The 23,618-nt window shown below is 43.0% G+C and overlaps 1 protein-coding gene across 2 annotated transcripts in view; it reads right to left on the reverse strand.

Annotated features, from left to right (window-relative positions):
* LOC138754157 (serine/threonine-protein phosphatase 2A 55 kDa regulatory subunit B alpha isoform) overlaps positions 1-23,618 on the reverse strand; it is a 103,161-nt gene that overhangs the window by 11,658 nt on the left and 67,885 nt on the right. For both annotated transcript variants that reach the window (XM_069918022.1, XM_069918023.1), the window contains exons 3-6: positions 10,531-10,628; positions 8,440-8,605; positions 6,707-6,819; positions 4,055-4,232 (exon numbers count right to left, since the gene is read on the reverse strand). In XM_069918022.1, the coding sequence (XP_069774123.1) occupies positions 4,055-4,232; positions 6,707-6,819; positions 8,440-8,605; positions 10,531-10,628 (555 nt within the window). The remainder of the gene's footprint in view (positions 1-4,054; positions 4,233-6,706; positions 6,820-8,439; positions 8,606-10,530; positions 10,629-23,618) is intronic.

Below are 23,618 nucleotides of genomic sequence, written 5' to 3' on the forward strand. Positions count from 1 at the left end.
CTCTCCCCCCATCATTTCATTCAAGCACCTGTCTACATTTTGCTCATACCTTGACAAAGGGCTCTAGCCCAAAACATTGGCTATTTATCTGTATCTTTCTCCAGCATTGTGTTATTACTCGTCTTTTCCCAAGTGCTCAATTAATTCAGGAAAATTGTGATATTTCTCGAGATATCTGATCTTATAAAATTATGAGAAGCATCATCTTCCCCTTATTCCCCTGAAACATTTTGCACACAAAATGCTTGAGAGCCTGGGGCTGTGAGTTAAGGTGAACATGTGGCGGCGCACTCTCTCATGGCGAACCGGCCCTGCGTGTAACGCCATGTGACGGGGCAGCCATGGGAAGAAGGCGCTGTTGGGGTTTCTCCCTTCCCAGCGCGCACCTGGGGCAGTGATTATGATGTCACAATGCACGAGGTGACTGAGCTCATGCTGCGCTTAAAAGGGCGCGCGCTGAATTTGAATAAAAACAGTCATTAACGACTTTCAATGTGGTGGCTGAGTCTTTCTTGGCCGTGTCCAGCACAACAATGGTGACCCCCATTGAGCCCAGATGCCTCTCTGGTCTCAAGAACATGGATTCGGCAGTGATCAATGCCATTGCCATCAAACTGCCCCCTTCTGGATCCATCACCCGCATACGTGGTTCGGGCAGGCGGAGGCGCAGTTTCAACTGAGGAACAGTTCAGCAGATGCCACGATTTTCTACCATGTCGTGAGTGTGCTGGACGAAGAAACGGCAGCTAGGGTGGACAATCTAATACACAACCCACTGGCCAAGGGTAAATATCCTACCTTCAAGAACCTACTCCTTGGCACTTTCAGGTTCTCCCCTCAGCAGCGTGCCTCCAGGCTCCTGCATCTCGACGGGCTTGGGGACTGCACACCATCAGCCCTAATGGACGAGATGCGGGCGCTGGTGGAGGATACAAACCTTGTTTCCTATTCCGTCAGATCTTCCTCGAGCAGATGCCCGAGGACATCAACTACTTCTGGCAGATGAGGACTTCACGGATCCACGCCAAGTTGCAGCCCGAGTGGACACCCTCATACTCCATGAGTACCCCGCCATCCAACAACCACGATTCAGCACCAGCTTACCCCAGCACGAGGTATATCATCATATCACCACGCAGGGCCCCCCGCTGCACGCCAAGCCCAGACGACTTCCGCCCGAGAAGCTGCAGCTGGCGAAGGAGGAGTTTTCCCAACTGAAGCAGTTGGGGATCATCTGTTGCTCGGACAGCGCCTGGGCATCCCCTCTTCACATGGTCCCCAAATCCTCTGGGGGCTGGAGACCCTGTGGTGATTACCAGCGTTTGAATGACGCGACCACATCGTACAGGTACGCTGTTCCTCAAATTCAAGACTTCTCGGCCAATCTCCACGGTGCGCAAGTCTTCTTCAAGGTCGATCTGGTGAAGGAGTATAATCAGATCCTGGTCCACCCCCGAGGACATTGGCAAGATGGCGATCATCACCCCCTTTGGTCTCTTTGAATTCCTGCGTGTGCCTTTCAGCCTCAAGAACGCGGCCCAGACATTTCAGCACCTCATGGACGCAGTGGGTAAGGACTTGGGGACTCATCTACCTGAATGATATCCTTATCGCCAGCCGCAACCGCAAAGAGCATAAGGCCCACCTCTGTACCATTTGACCGACTGGCAGAGTTTGGCCTCATAGTCAATGTGGCAAAGTGCCAGTTCGGCAAGCAGATGCTGCAGTTCCTGGGGCACATCATCTCAGCAGCAGGTGCTGCCCTGGCACCAGATAAGGTCGCAGCCGTCCAGCGGTTCCCCAAGCCAATCACCCTCAAGGGCCTGCAGGAGTTTGTGGGGATGGTGAATTTTTATCATCGGTTCATCCCCAGCGCCACCCGCACCATGCGACTGCTGTTCGCGTTGATCGCCACTAAGGAAAAAGTCCTGGCCTGGACTGAGGAGGTTTTTGCCGCCACAAAGAAGGCCCTCACCAATGCGACTATTGGTGCACTCATGCCCGGAGGAACACACGGCGCTCTCAGTGGATGCCTCAGCCATGGCGGTAGGGGGCATACCAGAGCAGTGGCTCAATGGACAGTGACGCTCGCTGGCCTTCTTTAGCAAACAGCTGTGCCCGCCAGAGCTCAAGTACAGTATAGCTCCTGGCGCTATACCTGGCCATCCGGCACTTTCAATATTTCTGGAGGGCAGGCCCTTCACGGTGTTCACGGACCACAAGCCCCTCACACAGGGGCTCACGATGGCCAAAGATCCGTGGTCGGCTCGCCAGCAATGCCACCTCTCCTACGTGTCAGAGTTCACCACCGACATCCGGCACATCGTGGCGGATGCACACTCTTGCCTGGCGATCAACGCTTTCGCCCCCGGCCTTGACTACACACAGTTGGCACAGGCCCAGAAGCTAGACAGAGACTCAGGCTCTCCAGACCGCCATCTCTGGCCTCAAACTCCAGGACATTCAGTTGCCCAACAGCCTGGACACGCTGCTCTGCGACATCTCCACCGGCTCACTGAGCCCGGTAGTCCCACCGCAGTGGAGATCAAGGGTTTTCAGCTTTGTCCACGACCTAGCCCACCCTGCTGTGAAGACTTCGGTGCAAATGGTGGCAGAGCGGTTTGTATGGCATGGGCTCAAAAAGGAGGTGGCCGAGATGGCGAGGAACTGCACCAGGTGCCAGGCCTCCAAGGTCCACTGGCATACACAGGCCCCAATCCAGCAATTCAACCCAGCAGTGCAGAGATTTCAGCACATCCACGTTGATGTCGTAGGCCCCTTGCCGGTGTCCAGAGAAGTGAGCTACCTTCTCACGATAGTCGATCGGAACACGAGATGGCCGGAGGCTGTTCCCATCAAAGAGGGTTCCGCAGAGACGTGCACCAGGAACCTAGTCAGTCATTGGATCGCTAGCTTCAGCGTCCCAGCGCACATCACCAGTGACAGGGGCACCCAGTTCACCTCCACGCTCTGGGCTCAGCTGGTGAACCTCCTAGGGGGTTAAACTCCACCACACCACAGCCTACCACCCACAAGCAAATAGTTTGGTGGAGAAGTTTCATTGTCATATAAAATACACCCTCATGGCTTGCCTCACCAGCCCAGGCTGGGCAGATGAACTGCTCTGGGTCCTTCTCGGCATCAGAACAGCACCCAAGGAGGACCTACAGGCATATTCTGTGCAACTGGTCTACGGCGCACCGCTCTCGCTGCCCAGTGAGTTCTTTGGCCCGGAGCCCAACTTCACATTGAGCACGTGAACCTTTTGGCAGATCTCCATAAGAAACTATCCTCACTAGTTCCCACCCCCCCACCCCCAACCTCCCCAGCCTCCCTTACTTCATGGCATCCGGCTGACACATCGTCCTGAAGAGCTGGACTCGGCAGAATTCGTATTTGTTCGGCGCAGCCCACATATGGCACCTTTACAATGCCCGTATGAAGGTCCATACGAGGTCCTCTAGCGGTCCGGCAGGACTTTAACTTTGGACATAGGGGTTGAAGACGAACTTTTCACCGTGGACCATTTGAAGGCGGCGCACTTAGACCTATCACGGCCGGGGCCACCCGCCCAAGCAGTGGGACGCGTAGTTGGTTGGGGGAGGTTGGTTGTGTGGTGGCGCTCCCTCTCATGGTGAACCAGCCCTGCGTGTAACGCCACGTGGTGGGGCAGCCATGGGAAGATGGCGCTGTCAAGGTTTCTCCCTGCCCAGCGAGTGCCTGCGGCAGCTATTATGATGTCACAATGCATGAGGTGACTGAGCTCATGCCGCCCTTAAAAGGGCACACGCTAAATTTGAATAAAAACAGTCATTAACGACTTTCAATATGGTGGCTGAGTCTTTCTTGGCCGTGTCCAGCACTACAAACACTCACTATCTGTCTTAGAATAAATACAGCGGGAAAGTGATGAACAATACTGACAAATCAATTCACAAAATATCACCGCTGCCAAAAAATGGGCTTTGTCCAAAAATGACTTGTACGCATTGGAGTTAAACAGGAAAGTCTGCAGACACTGAGTGGACTGCAATGCACACTTTGACAAGGATACTAAAACTTCTGTCTGTGATTTCTAAATGCCACAGATTTATCCTAAGATCATCTGCTGATAAGTAAGTTTCATAGTCACTATTGACTGAAATAGAGTTTATATGATATGTATGTGCATTAGCAAATATTCTTCGAGGACTCGCTTCAACCATTAAATCCATAGGTTTGAATACCGGCACCTGGGAAAGAGCAAAAAAACATTAAAATAATTTAAACAACAAATAAAACAGCACAGTGAGGCACATCACTTTACAATTTAGTTCTGATGAAGGGTCTTCTATTTGAACCGTTAACATTTACTCTGTACGTACGCGTCACTCGACCGCCTGAGTTTTTCCAGCATTTTCTCTTCTGTGTTTGACATCACTTTCCAGTACTACTTCTAGAAAGAATTTCAGTTCCTGACAATCAGACCAATGATCATTTCTCAAAGTTACTACCAGCTACACACAAAGTTTTGGTTTTAGAAAGCTGTTTTAAATTGTATTTGAATACAAAAATCCTGCGTTTCAGCTGACCATTTTAAGATTTCACAAAAAGATGACATGAACCTCCTGTATGCAGAGTATGCAAATGAGTCACAAACACTATTACATGGATAAAGAAAGGAAAGCACACGTTACATCAGGCTTGGATTTCTATTGCAAAGGAATGGCAAAGGTGTAAATGTTTGTTTCCTTCTCTGGTATACAACTGTAGATCTCACTGCAATAATGTGCTAGCAAATCCAAAAATACCAAATATACAGAAATGCTTGGTGTGCAAGTACCAGCTATCATGGATCCACAGAACATTACAGCACAGAAAACAGGACCATCACCCCTTCTAGTTGGTACAGAACTATTATTCAGCATAGTCCCACTGACCTGCACCTACTTCATATCCTTCCATACTCTTCCCACTCATGTCCAAATTTTTATAGAGTTAAAATTGAGCCCGCATTCACCAGCTGGAAGCTTGTTCCATACTCCCACTACCTGCTGTGTGGAGGAATTCCCCCGAAACATCTCCCCTTTCTCTCTTAACCCATGTCCTCTGGTTTGTATCTCACTGAACCTCAGTGGAAGAAGCCTGTTTGCATTTACTTGCATAATTTTGTAATTCTCTATCAAATCTCCCCTTAGTCTTCTACGCTCTCGGGGAATAAAGTCCTAATCTATTTAACCTTTCCCTGTAACTGAGTTCTTCAAGATCTGGCAACATCCAAGTAAACCTTCTCTGCACTCTTTCAATTTTTATCAAAAGAGATTCATGAAGTTTGCTAACCTTTATTAATGTGTTACTGAATGCACTAGATTTCTGTCGACTCCTTGGAAGTGCATTGCCTTTATCATTAATATGTTGAAATGCTTGAAATCCTTACTCAACAATACTACATTTATGAAGTTATTTTCCCAAGGCAGTGGGCTTATTTTCTTCAAGGTTATTAAAGGACAATTATTGCTAGCAATACCCATAGCCAATCAAATAACAAATGTTCAGCTTATGTTTTCAAGTGGATCTTGATGGTTCAATATTTAATGCATGCAACCTTTTACTACTGGTTCTTTGGCTTGGCTTCGCGGATGAAGATTTATGGAGGGGTAATGTCCACGTCAGCTGCAAGCTCGTCGGTGACTGACAAGTCCGATGTGGGACAGGCAGGCACGGTTACAGCGGTTGCAAGGGAAAATTGGTGGGTTGGGTGTTGGGTTTTTCCTCCATTGTCTTTTGTCAGTGAGGTGGGCTCTGCGGTCTTCTTCAAAGGAGGTTGCTGCCCGCCGAACTGTGAGGCGCCAAGATGCAAGGTTGGAGGCGAGATCAGCCCACTGGCGATGGTCAATGTGGCAGGCACCAAGAGATTTCTTTAAGCAGTCCTTGTACCTCTTCTTTGGTGCACCTCTGTCACGGTGGCCAGTGGAGAGCTCACCATACAACACGATCTTGGGAAGGCGATGGTCCTCCATTCTGGAGACGTGACCTACCCAGCGCAGCTGGATCTTCAGCAGCGTGGATTCGATGCTGTCGGCCTCTGCCATCTCGAGTACCATATTAATATAACATGAAAGTTCTCTTTTTAAAAAAAAACTAGGTGGCATCCAGAACATGCAGAATAACACAATTACCTCATGCAACCTGCTGTTGCTTTTGTTTCAAAGTGCTCCCCTGACGGTCAGAGATATTTAACTACAACAAGTGTGAGGCAATGATACATTTTCAGATTGAAGGACTGCAGTAGGTTACAGGTTGTCCAGGCTGGAACTCTAGACCAACCACCCCCAGCCTGGGGGGGGGGCCACAGTACATTTAAGCAAAAACCTTGTTTTCTTTTCAACTCGCAAAAAGTATTTGTCGTGGTTTTTTTTTTTTTTTTTTTTTAAATGTCATTGATAGGCAAGAAGTACAGACGAAACCAAAACTTGACTGCTTCACGGAGAAGGGGCCCCATAGACTTTGACCACTGTTCTAAAGGGGCCACACCAAAAAGGTTGAGAATGGCTGCTCTAGACCTCAGCATTAATAGCACAGGGGCTCTGCAACAGTCAGCACTCTGAAACTACACCATTTCCAGTCAGAGGTATCTTGAAAATTTCCTTCAAGAGAAAATTCACCACCAAATCAAAATACACAAACATAGTAAACATTTGTATTCTCTAAAGCAATACGTGCTCACCTTAAGTGTAGTGACTGTGGCAGGATCTCTATATCGACCATCTTCCTCCTTCAAATTATATCCTTCTGGCCGTTTATCTCTTTCACTGATTTTCCACAACTTTATTGTTTTATCTACAAAAAAAAATATTGAATTAATGAGGGGTAAAATGAGTCCCCAGTATCCAAAGTCCACCTTCGAAATGATCTAAGGGGGATATACTAAAATTAAGCCAATTGTTAAATGCAAGGATCTCATCCAGACTTGGTATGTGCATAAACAAATGTCTGTAGGAAACACTTCCTGATACCTATCAGGCAGGTTAAATCCACTACATCACTAGAAACAATACTTCAGTGAAAGTGACTGGAAAATAAATGCCCTAGAAAAAAAGGTGAATTATTCCAAATTAAATATGCAAACACCCTTGCAATGTAATTTAGAAACAGAAGTGCAGTAGACCAGTATTCTCAGTGATATTTTGGAAAGAGTAGGAAAGATTGATTTAAATTTTCCAATATTTTAGAGCAATTTATCTGTCAATATCTCTTGTTATTCACCCACCATTATTTTCTAATGCAGTACTTATGTAGGCAGAGTTGGGCAATCGTGTTTCCCACACTCAATTCATGTAAAGCAACATAGCAGACTGAAAATAATTTTGGATAAAGGTTATTTGCTCCACTTTCATAAAGGTGGCAAGGCAAGAATGTTTTCAGAATTATTTAATCAGTAAATATGAAACCATTGCCTCTTCTGATAAGCTGACCACTCTCTGATGTGGCTCATCTGTACTTAAATCGGTGAAGTTCTATTCTTTTAAACTCCATTTCCAAACATATGGTACTTGCAAAGCAATTACAATTTATTCAAAACATGCATTGATTTCATTCAGATCAGAGATGCCAATCACGGAGGGTGAATCACATTTCAATAAAAACTGCAGTGGACAAGCACAGGACGTGGTAATCACTCCACTCTATACTAGCCAAGGAAAAACAAAGTATCAGTGTAGCAATGGATTTAAAAGCCTTCCCTTATATCTATAATTGTTTCATTTACAAGCTGTAAATCCAGGCTGGCAATACATTAAGAAAGCAACAATTTCAGAATATTTGAACTTTACAGATTGATACAATACAGAGAAAATTTAAACATAAATATATGACCAGTTCTACAACTTGTGGTCATAATAATCATCACCTTGGATAATTGTTTTACAATTATGCAACATGTCAATACTAGAAAAATGATATTTTGAAACTTGTGTAGATTCCGATTACAACACTCACTTTGAAAAACTGTACTGTTCTAATCTATCAACTCTCAGATCAACAGAAGACTTTTCCAAAGACTGAAAATCTTGTCAAGAGTTCATCAGTTGATTAAAATCCCACAAAGCAGCACAGGTGCAATGAATTTAAAATCTTTCCCGTATTTCCATTAATTGTTTCATTTATGAGCTGCATGTCCATAAACAAAGCTTTTTGCCTGCTATTCTCCGCATTGCAACACTGATACTTTGTTTTTCCTTGGCTAGTATAGAGTGGAGTGATTACCACATGCCCCGTGCTTATCCACTGCAGTTTTTACTGAATTAAACAAGCTGTTATACAAAATTACTTTGATAGATCTGTGAAAATATGTTGTGGGAAATCGGCTTTGCCAACGCTGTTGGAATGAATGGATGTCACTAGGAGGGAAGAAAGCACTGGCAGGGATGCTGCCCTGACCAACGGAAAGGAGGAACTCACCGTTTGTAGAGAGCAGGAACTGTGCAGCATTCTGCTGGGGTAACCATCTAATTTTATTGATCTTTTCTTCAATCTCTAAACTTTTCAAATAGTCAAATTCTGGCTCATGACTCTGAAAAGTACTGTAAACATTATATTCACCTCTGCAATGAGGCTGGCTTTTGTTCTGCAAGGAATAAAATTATTACGGCAATCTATTGTTAATTTTAAAGCAATTGAAAAGTAACTGATACTTAAAAATATATTTTTCTTAAAAAAACAACACGCTAACATTTTACTGAAAAAAGCAATAACTATAACTAGACTCAAAAGATTTGTTGTTCCTGAAGAGTAATTCATTGTCAAACACCAAAGTACAATTTTCTATACAACTACTTTATCAAATAACATTGGAATAGCTGACTTTAGGGAACACTTACATATTATTGAATACGTTTGGAAATACTTGAGAATTTTGACAAAGCAATAAGCAAATGCAAGTCAACAGTCAAATTTCCTAATGGTCAAAAATCCTTGAAGGGTTTGGACATGGCCTGCAGCGCAAATCTCTATGCTGTAATTGATCTAAATTAGACTCCTGGGAATTTGTCACAGTCAATATTAGCTCAGAGTAGCTGCAATGTCGTGAATCCTGCAAAGAGATTTTTGGCCCCTTGATCTAGGTTTGTCTGATGAGAGTGATTGAGTTAATTAATTACAAACACAAGGCAGTCTAAGATTGGAAGCTCCACCTTAAGGGAAGAACTGTTCTTCAGAGACCTGAAGAAAACCTGCGACTTGAAGAACAGATGGGAGTGGAAGGTCCAGTAATAGCTACAATTGCATTGCCCTGTGCCAGAGCTAAACACATACGAGCTCAATCATGGCCTTGATGTGAATCTAGCAACTGGTTTGTCTCACCTTGCTGTCACCCTGACTGACAAGTCTACAAGCCATCTTAAAGAAGGCCTGAGGAGCAAATTGCACCCCCATTGAAGTTTAACACTCCAATGTCATAATTCCACAATTTCATAGACCACATCTGGGAAGAGAAAGGAATGCCAGACCACCCCAGCCACCCATAGATGTCTCATAATGAGCTTGAGGATTCCATGTTGATCTCAAAATGTACAGAAGCAGAGTGAAAGAAATTAATCCTTCATTTTGGGGGTGGAAGGGAGAAGTCATGCTTCTGGGCAAATTTGACTGCTTTGTCATGGAGGGACAGTAATATTTCTCAAATAATGCAGAATTGAAGCAGAACCTGCATCAAAACATGCAGTAATAATATACATAACGAAGAAAATTGCACTAATTTGTTCGATCATTTTTAACTTTTCAGAAAATAAAGGAACAGAGACTCTTCCTCTTTCCAATCAAATGTAACTGCTCTCATGACAATGCTTATGTATCAACTCGGAAGCAAACATTGTTAAATGGCGGCTAAATGTACACAAAGTTCAGATTCATTGTCAGAGTACATACATGACATCTCATCACATACAACTCTGAGATCCTTTTACCTGAGGGCGAAGCAGAATTTCTATATCTGTAGTGCAATAAACTGTACTCAAGACATGTATACAAAAGAGAAAGGTAAACACAAAGAAATTGACTATTCAATGCAGAAAATAAATATTCAACAATAAATTATAAAATAAAAAAAAAAGACTATTATAAAAGATAACCTCAAGTGGAATTGCATCAGTAACAAAAGCATGGCTTACACACGGAAATCCCCAACCAAATGATGAAAAATGTGCAGGAAATGCTTGTCATCCTGTTTCACTCCAGAGAAAATAAAAATGTCAACTGAATTTCTCAACAGCTACATGAAATGGGTAAGATGAATTAACACAAAAGGATATCAATCTGCATAATCCTGCTCAAATGATGCCACTATGATGCGAATTCCACCCCCCCCCCCAACAAAGCAGCACATTATCAACATGCCAAATATGCATGGTGACAACGCTGAATGAATAAACTACCAGAAAAATTCCTCGGAACATGTTGCATATAGCATGCCTTTGAACAATGAATTGCACAAATTGGAAACTGGAACCAAGAGAAATTGTTACCTTGCTGATGTGCTGGCCAGATAAAACTCACCTCTTGCTCCTGCTGGAATATAACGACTCTGCCCCCCTTGTCCCCTGTTGCCAGTAGTTCTCCAGAGTGGTTGAATTCTACTGTGGAAATAACATCAGCTGTAAAGAAAAGAAAACATCAGGACAGTTAACCCATACTTGAACTACAATAAAATACAGAGCATAATTTTGTGCAAAAGATCCAGCCCATGCTTGAAGAGGAATTTTGAGTGAAATAACCAAATAAGGAACAAGTCATCAGATGAGGCTACATACAACACTTGCCAAGCCACTAAAGATACTATGAATTACAACTTGCATGCACACAATTGAGATGTTGGTCATGATCTCAAATTATAATTAAACAACTCACTGGACATATACAATTTACAGAAGGCATTCAAATGACAGCCTTGTGTTATTCACGCATCTCAGTGCTTCCTCTCCCATCCAAATCAGTCAGATGGCCTGCAAGTACTTGCATAGCAACTGCAATTGCACAACCATATAACATGAAATTAAAAGACTGGGATCTGCAGTTAAACAATGGTAACTACCACTGTAACAATCAACTGAGAAGCAACCTAGTTAAAAAGTTCTGTACTTGATTGCACACAAATGCATTCAATCAGGTCCAAAATTCTATTTATTCCTGGCTAGACATCAGAATTGTGCTGAAGGGTTGTAAGTGATCCCAGGGTGAAAGGCCTCAGCTAAAGTTCAGATCCTGACCCACAAAAGACAGGTCATCTCCTTGGGGGGGGGGGGGGGGGGGATTCAGAACATATTTCAGCTTTAATCTGGTTTCAATGTGGAACTGTAAATGAAAGAGTGATAGTTGAAGTGTTTGGCCCAGGTACATTGAAGGGAAGTTTGCGAACCAAACCAGATCAAAGGAATAAAAAGTACACTGATTGGGTTAGATGAAGCCAAGTGGAAGGGGGTTCAAACGAACCACTAACATTGACATCCACAATTTGGGTGAAATTGCCTATTTATGTGCTTATGAATTCTATACCAGCCTCAGTGTGTAAACATTGAAAATAGTCAACTTAAACCAGAACATTTTCATTATTGCGGGTGCTGGGGACGTTTGCACGACGATGCTGCCGCCAAACTCAGAATTTCATGACTTATTAATGACAAATTCTGATTCTGGCATTATTTTTGTCAGTGGAATCTTAAGAGCTGTGCATATACAAAGATAGTAATCTTCAGTATTCTGGATTCCAACTTTATCTAAAACAATAGTAGATGTCTCTTAAGTCGAGGGAGGGAGGGGGAAAGAGTGGGGAGACAGATTATGTGCCACTAAAAACACCATGCATCATGTACCTGAAAAAAAAAAGGAATTAAATTTATTAAATTTAAACATACAGCATGGGAACAGGCCATTTCAGCCCATGGGCCTATGCCACCCAATTAACCTACAACACTGGTACATTTCAAAATGTCAGAGAAAACAGGAGTACCAGGGGAAAACCCATGCAGACACGGGGAGAATGTACCACTCCTTACAGATACTGCGGGATTCAAACCCTAGTCCTGATAGCTGGTGCTGTAATGGCATTACAGCTAACCACAATCCCAACTGTACAGCCAAACTTGCACCTCTGAATTGGCACCAAGGATTGAACCAGAAACATTTGCACTGTATGTGGTGCTATCAACTCAATGCAACCACAACCTCAAGAGGGCTTGCATCTCATTCAGCTCACTGGCAGTTCTCAATGACAGAAGATCATTCCAGGGTGATGATCAAGTCATCCAGAGGCTTCAGCAACTTTCTCTCTTCCAGGATAAACAAGATCTAAAATAGTTCCCTGCAAAGTTCTCTTCTAGTTCTGGCTAATAATTTTCTGCAACCATCACACATTCAGGTTTGGGACACAAGCCTCATTTATTGTATGACCTAGGTGTGCACAGAAGACATCCATGCCCAAACTACAACACTAACTCTGCATTTCAAAAGCACTCAATTAATTGGGAAGCTATAGAGAATAGTTGAAGTGTAGGCAAGCACCTTTTCTGTCTTTTGCTAGCACTACTAGTTTATATTCAATAGATAACAGCAGAGATACTATTCAAGCTACTGCAATCCACACGAATTCTTCCAGGTGACAGCGGCGACAGAAACAGAGTGAACAATTTCACTATGTTCACATTATGACTTGGAATGCTGCCAAAAAAAGGAACAGAATCAGGGCCTCAGGCAAATATTCCCACTTCAACTAGATAATTAGTTATGTGAAAAGCTCAACCAGTGGGTGGCACAGTGTAGTGGTTAGCACAACTCTATTATAGCATAAATGCAATTACAGCAAAAGTTGGAGGTGCTGTGGATAGCGTTGAAGGTTATCACTTAAGTTGTTGTTGTTGTGTGTTTTTTTTTTTATAAACACAGAACTTGCGTTATTTTTCCATTCTGAAGTGTCTCCCTACCTTCCGGGAGTGGCCATTCACACAGGAACGAATAAAACTCCAAATATTCATAATCACACTGCGAATTTAGACATAATACCTGAAGTGCGATATTTAAGGAGCCCGGGTGTCTATTCATTAGCCAGTTGTTCATGAATCAGCTGCAGTTCAGATTAGGCTGCAGGTGTCTGTGAAAATAACTAGGGTTCGAGGAGGTAAAATGTCAGAACGGGAATGAGTCCTTATTCCTGTTCTGATCTTTTTACACAGACTGCATTCCTGGAAATTGAGAATAATTTCCTGGAATACAACGGCGGCTGTGTAAAAAAAAAAAATAACTGATTACAACAGGATAGAGACAGGATGCAGTTGGGCCAAAAAGTGGCAGTTGAAGATCAATCTGGATTATTGTGAAGTGATGCATTTTGGAAAATCAAACTTGAAGGTTAATGGCAGGATTCTTAACAGTGTGGAAAAACAGAGGGACCTTGGGGTTCAATCCAAAGATCTCTCAACGTTGTCATGCAGGTTGACGGGGTAGTTATAAGTCCTATGATATGGACGATTGATTGGAGGCCTGTGTTCAAGAGTCAAGAGGTAATGATGCAGTTTTATAAAACTTTTGTTACACTTCACATGGAATATTGTGTTCATTTCTAGTCACCTCATTACAGGGAGGATGTGGAAGCCATGGAAAGAACACAGATTTACCAGGATGATGTCTGAATTGGAGAACATGTTTTATGAGGCAAATTGAGCAGAGCTGGGGAGTGAAAGATGAAAAATGACTTAGAGGTCTACAAGATTATGAAAGGCATAGGTACCACAGGACATCTGTACATAGCGAGGGAGGAAAGTTTAGGGGTGACATTGGGGCATGTTTTTTAAAAAAAGGAGTAGTGGGTGCCTAGAATGCATTGCCAGAGATGATGGTGGAGGCTGGAACAATAGGGATGTAATATCTTTAATAATAATTAAATTATTTTACATTTATAAATGACAATTAACCACAACATTCAAACATTACGCAGATCTTCTTTCTTCATTTGTTTCAAGGCCGGAGATTACGAGCACAGTCTTGAAGAGTGATCTTTACCACACTCTGCAGTCTGTGCGCAAAGGACAATACACAAAAAAGAACAAAATAAAGTCAGTACTTAAAGTTGCTCCATCTTCTGAACAATCCTGGAGTTAAAATGTCAACCAGTAAACCTCAATTCTTCCTCAGACAGAATAGGCACAGATTTCCTTTTGAGTTCAACCTGAGGTACGTCGTTTAGCTATCTTCACCATTCTGCTTCTTATAGTTGCCGAAATCCAATGTCTGCATCGCTGGACCTTCAAGATACATTTTTCATAATTTTCTGTCGTTAGCTGTCTTGTTACTAACCAATGACTTATTCTCTTTCAAAAGATGAATCTCCTCCTCCAACCTTTTGCATTTTGACAAATCAATCCCTTTCCTCAATAACTGCATTTATTTCTTCAGTAGTTATTCTTTTTTTCCACCTTCTGGTCTTGCAAATTTCATCTACAATTAAATCTTTCCACTCACTGTTTTCACGATTGTCCAATATTTCCAAGTTCCCTTTCAATGTTTTATTCTCTGAAGGCAGTTTTCCAGTTATTTTAGTCCTGCCTCAGATTCAATGACCCAAGAATAATCAACAGCTGTATTTGCAACATCTTCTAATACTTCATTTTCATTACTGATGAAAATAATTCCTTCGTTATTGGTTGAGATGGCTCCTGATTTACTTTTGCATTGGATGTGTTTTATTTTCTTCAGAAGTGAATTTCTTATTTGGTCTTTTTGCTGTTCCACAGGTTTCACAACCAAAATCCTGTTGACACTTGTCCCTAATTGTGCCTGAGCAACATTATTCTTTTACATGGTCCATTGATTGTCCATCCAAGCAAAGTTTTAAAAGCGTAAGGTCTATTGCCCACCCTCTGTTTTACTTCCATTGGTTCCAGAGCCTTTGCTGAGCTGAGTCAATTAGCATCTCTATCTCAGAGCTATTTTTCGGTATGTAAACCTTCCTCAAATGTGACCAGTGATCCACAGATGTGGAATGTTTCCTTTATGCACAGGCATAGTCTTCTGTGTGTATATGTCTGGAAGATCACAAAAAGCATCACTGTGTATTCAGCAACCTCTAACCCTGAAGCCATGTTAGTTTCAATGACTTTTTTTAATCCCAGGTTTTCTTTGATTTTTTTTCCTTTAAGCCTTTTCAATGCCAAACAGTGCAAAATGATGCAGTGCTACCTGGGTCAAGAAATGCACATGTAAGTAGCATTACATTCCCATTTTTGGCTTTAACTTGCACAAGCACTATGGAGAGTTGGCAGTTATCCTTACCAGCCCCAACAAGACCACTTGTCTTAACCGAGGCTATAACATTTTTCTGTTGCTTCCTTAGTTTCTGTTTGCTCATTCTCTAGTTCCTTGTTCCTTTGGTGAATAGGCTTCCAATTGAATATGTTACAACTAAGTCACTTCTTGCAGTTTTTACTGATGTCCCTTTTGTACATAGAGCCAAAACACTCCTTTTCCTTTAAGCGACCTTCTCATTATGTTCCTTCTTTTCCAATTGTCAACGCATTTCCAAAGCATGTCCACTTTCTCAGAAGGCAAACTCTCCTTTTCTTTAGTTACTTTATCCTTTTCCATATTTTCAACTGACACATTAGTGGTAAAGGTACTCCTTTTCAATTTCAGACTAGGCTGTGACTTGGACTTTTTACATCTTTGCTCATTGTTGGAGTATCCTTGATATTTCCAATTGCGATCTGCATGTGCAATTCAAGGAACTCCACAATATCCTTTCTATATTTTGTCTGAAGTTTACAGACTTGTTCTCCTCAAATCCTTCAGCCTTTCCTTGTGATGATTAACTTATTAGAAAGTAAATTAAGCAGGTGGTTGATAGCTTCCATGGCATTACATCCTCATAAAAAGAGGGTGTAGGCTTATAAAGCCTTTATATCCACAAATTTTATTGATGACCATGAAAGAACTTGATATGAACAAGTTATTGGCTCATTGCCAAAATGATCTTGGAACAATGCCTTTCTGGATCCATATGCAGGCAACTCCTTTCAAGTTCCTTTGGCCGTTCTCCAGTGTATTGTTCCAGGTAAAGACGATCTCTGGTATTTTCATTCTTACTTTTAATATTATGTTCAAAAGATTCAATGAATGCTTGATTCTGAAGTGGATATTTCCAATTGCGATCTCTGTCAAAAATTTGAATCTCCTTCTTGGGTAAGAGACCTTGCTGCTGCACCAATAAAGTAGTAATTTTATTTTGTTTTGTCATGATTGACAAATATCATCTTGTTCACAATAGCTTAAAGCCAGTACTGTAGCCACAAATGTCACATTTCCTCGTTCACCCCGATTTTTATGACCTGACAGAAGTGAATAGAATTTTGACTGGATAGATCAAAATCTGCTCATATCTGTCCAAGTAGTAATTATTTGTGTTTGAGCTCCAGCAACACCGTGCTCGGGGAGGATTTGTCCATGTATATTCATGCATGCCTTGTGACCATGGTACAAAAGGTTCCGCATTAGCATCAAATATTCTCATTTCACGTGATGACCTCTTACTACCATCAGACCTCTTAGATAGGTCACTTTGAATTACAGATCCTTTTAAACTTGTCAGTACCTGCACTTCTTTCTTAGCAACAAGTTTTAATTTCAGATCCAATTGTTCCATTCGCTACCTCCTTAGCTGCTCCTCTAAGGTGTATTTCTCATCAAGCACATCTTGTTATGCTTGAAGAGTGGCCAGGAACCAACTTTGGAGCTTCTTTTGTTTATTCTACTTCCAGCATTTGATAGTCTTCTTGACCTACTTCTGGTAGGTCAGTTGTTGCCTAGAAACCCGACTCTTTTTCAAATTCGAATTGTACATCCTCTTTGCCGATATTTTGTGACATACATCTTTAGCCATTTCCGTACCACTGACTCTAGAATCAGATGACATCAACTCCAGGGTTTTCACGGAGTCTTTACTCTCATCAACCGGTTTTTCCTTTTTCTTCTGTAATTGCCAGCTTCAGTCTAGCCATGAGCACTTTTGCCACCTGTTGTATCTAGCTCCCATTGGCACAGTTCTGCCTTCTTCCAGGGTTCAATAGTTTGTGACAGCGCAGACCCAGTCCATGGTGCATGCGCACCGGCGGACACACTAACCCACCGCTGAAGCCACCGCTGCTGGGGGCAAGCTAATCGCACATGCGCCACCACGCTCCGTAAATAGTGCTTGCCTTCATGCATGTTGGCCTACCTACAGACCCCTGACACCTCCAATATCTGTGGCCACAACATGCAAGAATTGGCCTTTGGCATCTAAATTTAGGAAAGAAGGACACTTGTGTCACTCATCCAATATCCAAGAAAGGAATCCAAATATAAAGCCAAGGACCTTATTTTGTCATTACTTAACAGAAAACAAAGGCAAGTCTTCTGTGAAATTCATCTCTCAACACAAAGCACCATTAAGAACTTAAGGCATCCCATTTCAGCTTAATAAAATGGGATTTAACCTCATTAATGCTTGATTATGAAAAGCTTTTCTTTTGCTCTCCCTGATGAACCACGTGGGCACCAATGAGCAGGCTGTTGTTGGATGTCCTATTCCCACGAAAAAACTGAGCAACATTCAAAACTTACAAAAAAAACATCTGCTGTAAGCAGTGCAGCTCAACGATCAAACAGAAACCCAGCAGGAGGAATCAGAATGTTCTCTCAAGGGAATTGTGGAGGAACAGGGACTAGGAGACTCCAATGAGAAAGAAGCAAAGGGCTATTTTATTTGCTTTCGTTTGAGAAACAGATTTATTTTAATCCCTGTCGTGTTCTGAATCTTTTGACCACAGACCAATGGTTAGAGAACAATTCACCAGCACAAAGTGAGCAAAGTGCACTTCACAAACCTGGCAATAACAGGTTATGGAGAAAGTTGAGATAAAATAAGGCTTATTCCTTGCTTGTACTCCATTCTGTATACAACAGATGTAAATGTCAATAGAATGGGAAATTTATATATACTCCAGTATGTAATCACAAGGCAAATTTCCTGGCAAAATACAGTACTCAAAGTACCCAGAGAACAACACATGCCTTTTGCAAAGGTCTACAGCATTACATATTAATCTTGAAATCCAGGATACTGAACATTGGAAGGTAGAGTCAGAAGATAAAAATTGCAAGAAGGCTGAAAAGAAAGCCTCCGTCATTTGACTTGAGATTTTAACGATGACATATGCTATCTTCCTAACAGTCTGATTCCAACTGAACATTCTAACCCTAACTTTGAAACAATTCAGAAGTGACTATTTCCATCAAATTCAGTCAAATTTTCCAGAAACATTAAAAGCATCTGAAACAAAAACATGAATAGAATACCAGATGGCAGCCCTGAGCAAATCTGTGAATAGTATTAGCTTGCTCAAACTGCAGGAATGAATATGTTCATTCTGCTGGTTGTGCGGCTACTAGACTGGCATTTGATGCAGGTTATCAAGCCCTGAAATACAATGAAAATGTTAGTCAAAATTTTAAGCAACAATTGATTTCTTCTGCCTGGTCACTAAGTTATCATTCAATCCCAAAACATCACCCTGGGAAGACCAAACTGCCTGCTTGTCTCAGTGAACTGATGCAGCTTGCTCTTGTCAGTTTTTTCTTCTGCAGTAACAACAAAGGGCCCCCATTGGCGCACAGAAAACTGGTGAACACTCAAGGGAAACACCAAGCAAAGTGAACGACAGAGACTCATTTTACAACCCAAGTAAATTGGGTTGCAGAAAGCGATACAAGCACAGTAAAAGTCCAAAAATCCAGATTACCTGAGAATCTCTTTCGAAGTTCTGGAAAACAAACTTTTTGTCATATAGTGGGCTTTTGTGTGTGTGCTTAAGCACCACAGAATGCACAGAAGTTGCGGAAATGAACAAATAAATATTTTTTTTGTACAGTGGAACCTGATTTAATACGAACCTGGATATTACACTATCAGCCACTAGACCCCCTTTCTCCCTCTTTCCGGAATTGAAAAGGTTTTCAGATCAAAATGGAATGCATTGTCAAAAGACGAAAATCTTTTCAGTGAAAGATAAGCTTCATGCATTTGACGTGATCAAGAATAAAAGCCAAACCCAAGTTGCACGTGACCTCGGTGGAGCTGAATCAAAACTTTGTGGCTGGAAATCTCAGGATGTTAAGTTACGTACGGCGCTTTGGAAAGTTGAGATAGAGGCAGGATTAAAGGCCAAACGCATGAAGATAGCCAAAGACGTCAATCTCGATGACTCTCTGTATGAGTGGCTCAGAAGGCCTTCCAATTTCTGGGCATATTCTCAAAGCTCAAACCTAGAAGTTTGACCAGCTGATCAACAGAGAAACCTCACAGTTCAAAGCTAGCAATGGATGGTTAGACCGGTTTAAATGCCGTCACAGGATTCCTCAAGTGTTAGTGTTTGGAGAAATCCGCTCAGCCGACAGTGCCGCTGCCAGCGAACACTCGGCAGAACTAAAAACTCTCCGAGAAAAAGGTGGCTATGTTGAAGAACAAGTGTATCACTGTGACGAAACAGGCATCTGCTTACTAAGTAGATCCCAGACCGCACACTATCTAGCAAAGATGACGCCCATCCACATGAGGGGTTCAAACAACGCAAAGATCGCGTAACTTTGATTTGTTAACAAGACTGGAACACACAAGTTAAAACTACTCATGATTGGCAAATTTCACTCTCCCTACTGTTTCCACATGTCAACATGAAGACGTTACAATTCCAGTACACACAGAGCAACAATGCTTGGATGACAAGTGTTATCTGTGAGGATTGGTTTTACAAAACTTTTATCCCTGCTGTCTGCGCTCATTTGTGTATGCAAAAGCTAGAAAGCTCTTCTTCTGCTTGATAACTGTCCCGCAGCTGCCAACTTTATTAAGCTGTGACAGAAAGATCAGAGTTTCTTACTTCCCAATGATCATCTCAGTGCTCAAGCAGAATTACAGGCGTGAATTAATTAGTAGAATTGTAGACGAATCAACAATGCTGGAAGACTATCTGAAGTTTGCCACTTAGGTGGGAAGGGCTGGGCATCAGTCAGCTCCTCGTGTGGAAAAATGCTGGGAGAAGAGTCTGGGTCTAGTCTTTTCATCACAAAAATCCACCGAGAAGATGATGATGATGAGAAAGGATTCTACGGCTTCACAGAAGAGGTGGTCGAGGAACAGAGGCCATTTCAAATTAGCAAAGAGGATTTTCACCAGTGGTTCTCTACTGACAACGAATGCCTAACATACGAGCGTCTGACAGACTCTGAGATCGTCTGTAATGTTACTATAGCGACAGTTCCCCAACGACAGGAGGACGACAATGAGGAGCCTCCACCCCCAACACCGAAAGTATCTGAAGTCATTGAGTACCTCGAGACCAGTCCACAATAGCTGGAGACCCAGGATGTGGACCACAGAAAAAGCCTCCAGCTCAGAAACATTTTGGATTTCACTCACCTCCAGCGATCTGCTCCGTTCAGGCAATGAGCACTGGATCATTTTTTTGAAGAAATAAAATGAGGATTGTAAGAAATAAAAGATGATTGCATATGCAGGAATTGTACATGTTCTTTATTTTTTGAAAATGCTGTTTTCATGACCCCGATTTAGCACGACCCTGCTTTATTTGTGATCGATATTTTGGACCCAAACCATCACGTTATAACAGGGTTCCACTGCACTTTGTATTTTATATGGAAAAAATATTTTGTTAATACACTATTGAAGTTTCCCTGCTCATCTTCTTTATTCTTCTTGGATTTTAGTACTTTTACTGTAGCTATCAGAATAGTTTCAAATTTTCACTTAGTATTAAAGGCATCCCTGAAAACAATCTAACCCCTTCTTACCAAGGTTCACATTCACCAGTCTCAGTTTTCCACTATTATCTTGAGTATCTTGAAAATATTGATCTTATCACCCTCAATCTACTCTACATTATGAAATCAGTAACTTCCCTTTGGTTTTTGTTTGCTGAGAAGGCCCCATCTGCTGCAATGTCAATGAAGATTGACAAAGGCAGCTGGTTATTTATAGATGTTTAACTTCAGGCACTGCAGGACACCTCAGTGCATTTACACAGAAGCTCTTCCCAATTGCTATATCATATTTCAAATCTGAATCCACAATACAGTTTTAACTTATCCTTCCTGTATTCATTAGAGTCCAGCAAATAGACGTAGCTTTATTCCTCAAAATTTCACCATGGTAACATTCTGCAGTCAAGGACCAAAGGCACAGCCACACTTCACCCTCCCCCCCGCACCCCAAAGTGTTTTGTCGTTCCATCACAGAATTGATCCCCATCAGCTGATTGTCAAACGTAATAGATAGTGTTTAAGCATCAATTAGGTTCACCACGAGTTCAAAGCTTCATTACTGTGCAATACTTAGTTTGAGCAGCTTATCATGTCACGTGATCATACAGCAGATTGATGATTACCAGACAACGGCCACTTTCCAAATATAATTGGTTCCATAATGAAAAGACCAATGATCACCTTGGCCATGCTCTGTTCTCACTGCTGCCTATCAGGAAGGAGGTACAAGTGCCACAGGCACTTCTCGGTTCTTCTTTTTTCTTTGGCTTGGCTTCGCGGACGAAGATTTATGGAGGGGGTAAAAAGTCCACGTCAGCTGCAGGCTCGTTTGTGGCTGACCAGTCCGATGCGGGACAGGCAGACACGATTGCAGCGGTTGCAAGGGAAAATTGGTTGGTTGGGGTTGGGTGTTGGGTTTTTCCTCCTTTGCCTTTTGTCAGTGAGGTGGGCTCTGCGGTCTTCTTCAAAGGAGGCTGCTGCCCGCCAAACTGTGAGGCGCCAAGATGCACGGTTTGAGGCGTTATCAGCCCACTGGCGGTGGTCAATGTGGCAGGCACCAAGAGATTTCTTTAGGCAGTCCTTGTACCTTTTCTTTGGTGCACCTCTGTCACGGTGGCCAGTGGAGAGCTCGCCATATAATACGATCTTGGGAAGGCGATGGTCCTCCATTCTGGAGACGTGACCCATCCAGCGCAGCTGGATCTTCAGCAGCGTGGACTCGATGCTGTCGACCTCTGCCATCTCGAGTACCTCGACGTTAGGGGTGTGAGCGCTCCAATGGATGTTGAGGATGGAGCGGAGACAACGCTGGTGGAAGCGTTCTAGGAGCCGTAGGTGGTGCCGGTAGAGGACCCATGATTCGGAGCCGAACAGGAGTGTGGGTATGACAACGGCTCTGTATACGCTTATCTTTGTGAGGTTTTTCAGTTGGTTGTTTTTCCAGACTCTTTTGTGTAGTCTTCCAAAGGCGCTATTTGCCTTGGCGAGTCTGTTGTCTATCTCATTGTCGATCCTTGCATCTGATGAAATGGTGCAGCCGAGATAGGTAAACTGGTTGACCGTTTTGAGTTTTGTGTGCCCGATGGAGATGTGGGGGGGCTGGTAGTCATGGTGGGGAGCTGGCTGATGGAGGACCTCAGTTTTCTTCAGGCTGACTTCCAGGCCAAACATTTTGGCAGTTTCCGCAAAGCAGGACGTCAAGCGCTGAAGAGCTGGCTCTGAATGGGCAACTAAAGCGGCATCATCTGCAAAGAGTAGTTCACGGACAAGTTTCTCTTGTGTCTTGGTGTGAGCTTGCAGGCGCCTCAGATTGAAGAGACTGCCATCCGTGCGGTACCGGATGTAAACAGCGTCTTCATTGTTGGGGTCTTTCATGGCTTGGTTCAGCATCATGCTGAAGAAGATTGAAAAGAGGGTTGGTGCGAGAACACAGCCTTGCTTCACGCCATTGTTAATGGAGAAGGGTTCAGAGAGCTCATTGCTGTATCTGACCCGACCTTGTTGGTTTTCGTGCAGTTGGATAATCATGTTGAGGAACTTTGGGGGACATCCGATGCGCTCTAGTATTTGCCAAAGCCCTTTCCTGCTCACGGTGTCGAAGGCTTTGGTGAGGTCAACAAAGGTGATGTAGAGTCCTTTGTTTTGTTCTCTACACTTTTCTTGGAGCTGTCTGAGGGCAAAGACCATGTCAGTGGTTCCTCTGTTAGCGCGAAAGCCGCACTGTGATTCTGGGAGAATATTCTCAGCGACACTAGGTATTATTCTATTTAGTAGAATCCTAGCGAAGATTTTGCCTGCAATGGAGAGCAACGTGATTCCCCTGTAGTTTGAGCAGTCTGATTTCTCGCCTTTGTTTTTGTACAGGGTGATGATGGTGGCATCACGAAGATCCTGAGGCAGTTTACCTTGGTCCCAACAAAGCTTGAAAAACTCATGCAGTTTGGCATGCAGAGTTTTGCCGCCAGCCTTCCAGACTTCTGGGGGGATTCCATCCATACCTGCTGCTTTGCCACTTTTCAGTTGTTCGATTGCCTTATATGTCTCATCCAGGGTGGGAACCTCATCCAGCTCTAGCCTTAGGGGCTGTTGAGGGAGCTGGAGCAGGGCGGAATCTTGGACTGAGCGGTTGGTACTGAAAAGAGATTGGAAGTGTTCTGACCATCGGTTGAGGATGGAGATCTTGTCGCTGAGGAGGACTTTGCCGTCTGAGCTGCGCAGCGGCCTTTGGACTTGGGGTGAGGGGCCGTACACAGCCTTTAGAGCCTCGTAGAAACCCCTGAAGT

The sequence above is a fragment of the Narcine bancroftii genome, chromosome 2 (genome assembly GCF_036971445.1).
Source record: "Narcine bancroftii isolate sNarBan1 chromosome 2, sNarBan1.hap1, whole genome shotgun sequence".
Lineage (NCBI taxonomy): Eukaryota > Metazoa > Chordata > Chondrichthyes > Torpediniformes > Narcinidae > Narcine > Narcine bancroftii.